Consider the following 2511-nt stretch of genomic DNA (forward strand, 5'->3'; position numbering starts at 1 on the left):
GTAATTTTTAATTTTTTTTACTATATTTTTTAATCCAAGGCTTCAAAAATAAATCTGTCGTAAATTATAGTTTCAATAAAAAATTTATGATTAACTAATAAATTATTGTATATATGTTTTTAACAAATAAATGCATAATTTATTGATTACTTAAATTTACTGTAAATTAAATTGATCTTTTTAAATTTCAAATAAATCATTCCTTTCTCAAAATTAACAAAAGTGTATCATAGATTCATATTAGTAAAATACTCGAACAATTAAATAATCACCAAATAAATTGATATTTGGATAGTATGACACTGCTTTTAAACAAATAAATTTAGATAAAAGTCACCAAAAAAATAAATTTAGATAAAGAAAACCAAACTTACAATTTCTTTTATCATTGAATAAAGAAAGATAGTTACAAATTACAATTAAATGAATCAATATGAATTTAGAGAACACCTTAGTAAGGACAAGAACAATAAGAATTTATGAAACATGTATAAAACAAAACAATATGAGTACAAATTGAAGCCAAGATTCAGGAGCCATTAGTTGATAGCACTGCAAATTTTTCTTATGATTCCAGCTGATCCAGTCAAAGGAGAAATATCTCCCATTTTTATCATAGCAGCTGCAAAATCCGATTTAAAAGTTGTAGGATTCTTACTATACTCAGAAACAAATGAATCTGTAGATCCTCCACTAAACAAAACTTGATCCGATTGAAGAAGACCCTTCTTCTGAATCAAGTTCTTGAAATAGTTGTTATCAAAAGAATTGGGTGTGACCAAGTCCAATGGCGACAACTTTTTATTGTTGTCGTTGTTAATCAAAGATGGACAACCACGTTGGCGAGTGCTAGCAAAACCAGCATCAATGTCACTTGTGTTACCATATATTCTATTTCTGAATGTGACACATCGAGCTTGGCCAATTGTATGAGCACCTACAAATTAAAAATTAGATTTATTAATGATTGTCATATAATTTGTAATTAACATTTTATCTCTATATTAAATTTAGCGTGACGAGTATGTTACATATTATTAGCAATGAATATTGAATTACCAGATAAAGTGACCATTTCTTTTGCACTAAATCCTTTGTTACTGAAACGAGAGATGAGAGTGTTAAGATCATCTGAGGCAAGTGGAAGGTCAGCATTAGCCAAAGTTATACTTGCTGTAGTAGAATCTCTGCGTCCAAGCTTCACAACCCATGATGGACCACCCACCTGATCAAGAATTTGTTAGAGAAAGAACAAAAAATTGCATCCTTTAATTTGAGTCTCACTATAATATAGTATCAAAATTTCTAAAATTTAAAAGAGACGTATTAAAAATATAATTATTTATGTGCATTATCTTATAGATTAACTTAAACTTTTAGGAGAAGTGATTTCATAATATACTTACAGCGAATGATGCATCACGAGCAGCTACAGCAACAATGTCTGCGCATGAAACGACTCCAGGGCATACTTTCTCTACAGCAGCTTTAGCTTGATCTATGACTTCAAATCCTCTAACTGAGTTATTATTAGGTAATGCACCTTTCTCACTCACAATTGTGGGGGGGCTATCATCTAGCAAAATTGATGCATCACAACCCTGCATATCAATAAACATTTAAATGTTTAAGATTCTATTAACATTATTTATAGTATGTCATGAAAAATGAAATTATCCATCCTAAAAGTTTAAGCTAATGAAAGAAGATAATATCTCTAACACTCTCCTTCAAACAAGAGTCTCTTTTAGGTTTGTTTTATTTTTTGCACAGGCCTTTTTCTCTTTTTTATTTGCTTTATACTATTTTTTTTTAAAGTTCACCAAGAATTGAATTTTAAATTTTTTAAATATAGAGTTCTGATATCATGTCATAAAATCACCTATTTCAAAAGTTTAAACTAATAGGAGAATACAATATTAATGATTATATCTCTAATACTGTCAATAATGAAGACTAATGTAATTAAATATACCTGAACAAAGCAATCATGGAAATGAAGGCGAACAAGAGAAGCCGCCATGCGGCGCTCCTTAGAAACCGCCGTGCGAATGGTGGTTCGAATGGTGGAAAGGGCATTGGGGCATGTTGTATCATAAAATGTTGAAGATAACTGTGCATCACATGCTGTGCCTAAGAGAACCAATATGATAGCAAAAGTAGTAGTCACACTTTGAATTCTGCCGCCCATAATTTTTATTTTCTAACAAATAATTGAAGATGATGAATATAGTTAAAACAATTGAGAAATTAACGAATGAAAAATGTGTAACAAGATGTAGAATAATGATTAGTGATGAGAATGAAGAGATGATGGAGGAGTGGGTGTAAGTGGTGATGTATTTATAGTTACATACTTTGGTTATGTGAGAATTTGTCATGGTCAGTTAGTCACTAATGTCCGCTAAAACGCGTAGCAAAGGTTCCTTAAAGGCGAGTTGAGAAATTTCTTTTCTTTCCAAATGGCAACTAAATCTCTAAATGCCACTTTATGCCTTCATTAATTAATAT

General features: G+C 30.4%; 1 protein-coding gene across 1 annotated transcript; it reads right to left on the reverse strand.

The window, feature by feature from the left end:
* Positions 1 to 426: 426 nt before the first annotated feature.
* Positions 427 to 2302, reverse strand: LOC130967828 (lignin-forming anionic peroxidase-like). The gene is made up of 4 exons (XM_057892856.1): positions 1976 to 2302; positions 1407 to 1601; positions 1060 to 1225; positions 427 to 937 (listed from the first exon to the last, which is right to left on the reverse strand). Exons 1-4 carry the CDS (start codon positions 2189 to 2191, stop codon positions 540 to 542), a joined length of 975 nt encoding a protein of 324 aa, XP_057748839.1. The 5' UTR covers positions 2192 to 2302; the 3' UTR covers positions 427 to 539.
* Between the last annotated feature and the right edge of the window lie 209 nt (positions 2303 to 2511).

This window comes from Arachis stenosperma, chromosome 3, assembly GCF_014773155.1.
Source record: "Arachis stenosperma cultivar V10309 chromosome 3, arast.V10309.gnm1.PFL2, whole genome shotgun sequence".
NCBI classification, from domain to species: Eukaryota; Viridiplantae; Streptophyta; class Magnoliopsida; order Fabales; family Fabaceae; genus Arachis; species Arachis stenosperma.

Coding starts and splice junctions, on each gene's coding strand:
- LOC130967828 (XM_057892856.1), bottom strand. CDS start 2,191: ATGGGCGGCAGAATTCAAAGTGTGACTACTACTTTTGCTATCATATTG. Junction 1,602..1,975: donor TCCATGATTGCTTTGTTCAG/GTATATTTAATT, acceptor ATTGATATGCAG/GGTTGTGATGCATCAATTTT. Junction 938..1,059: donor AGAAATGGTCACTTTATCTG/GTAATTCAATAT, acceptor TTTAATTTGTAG/GTGCTCATACAATTGGCCAA.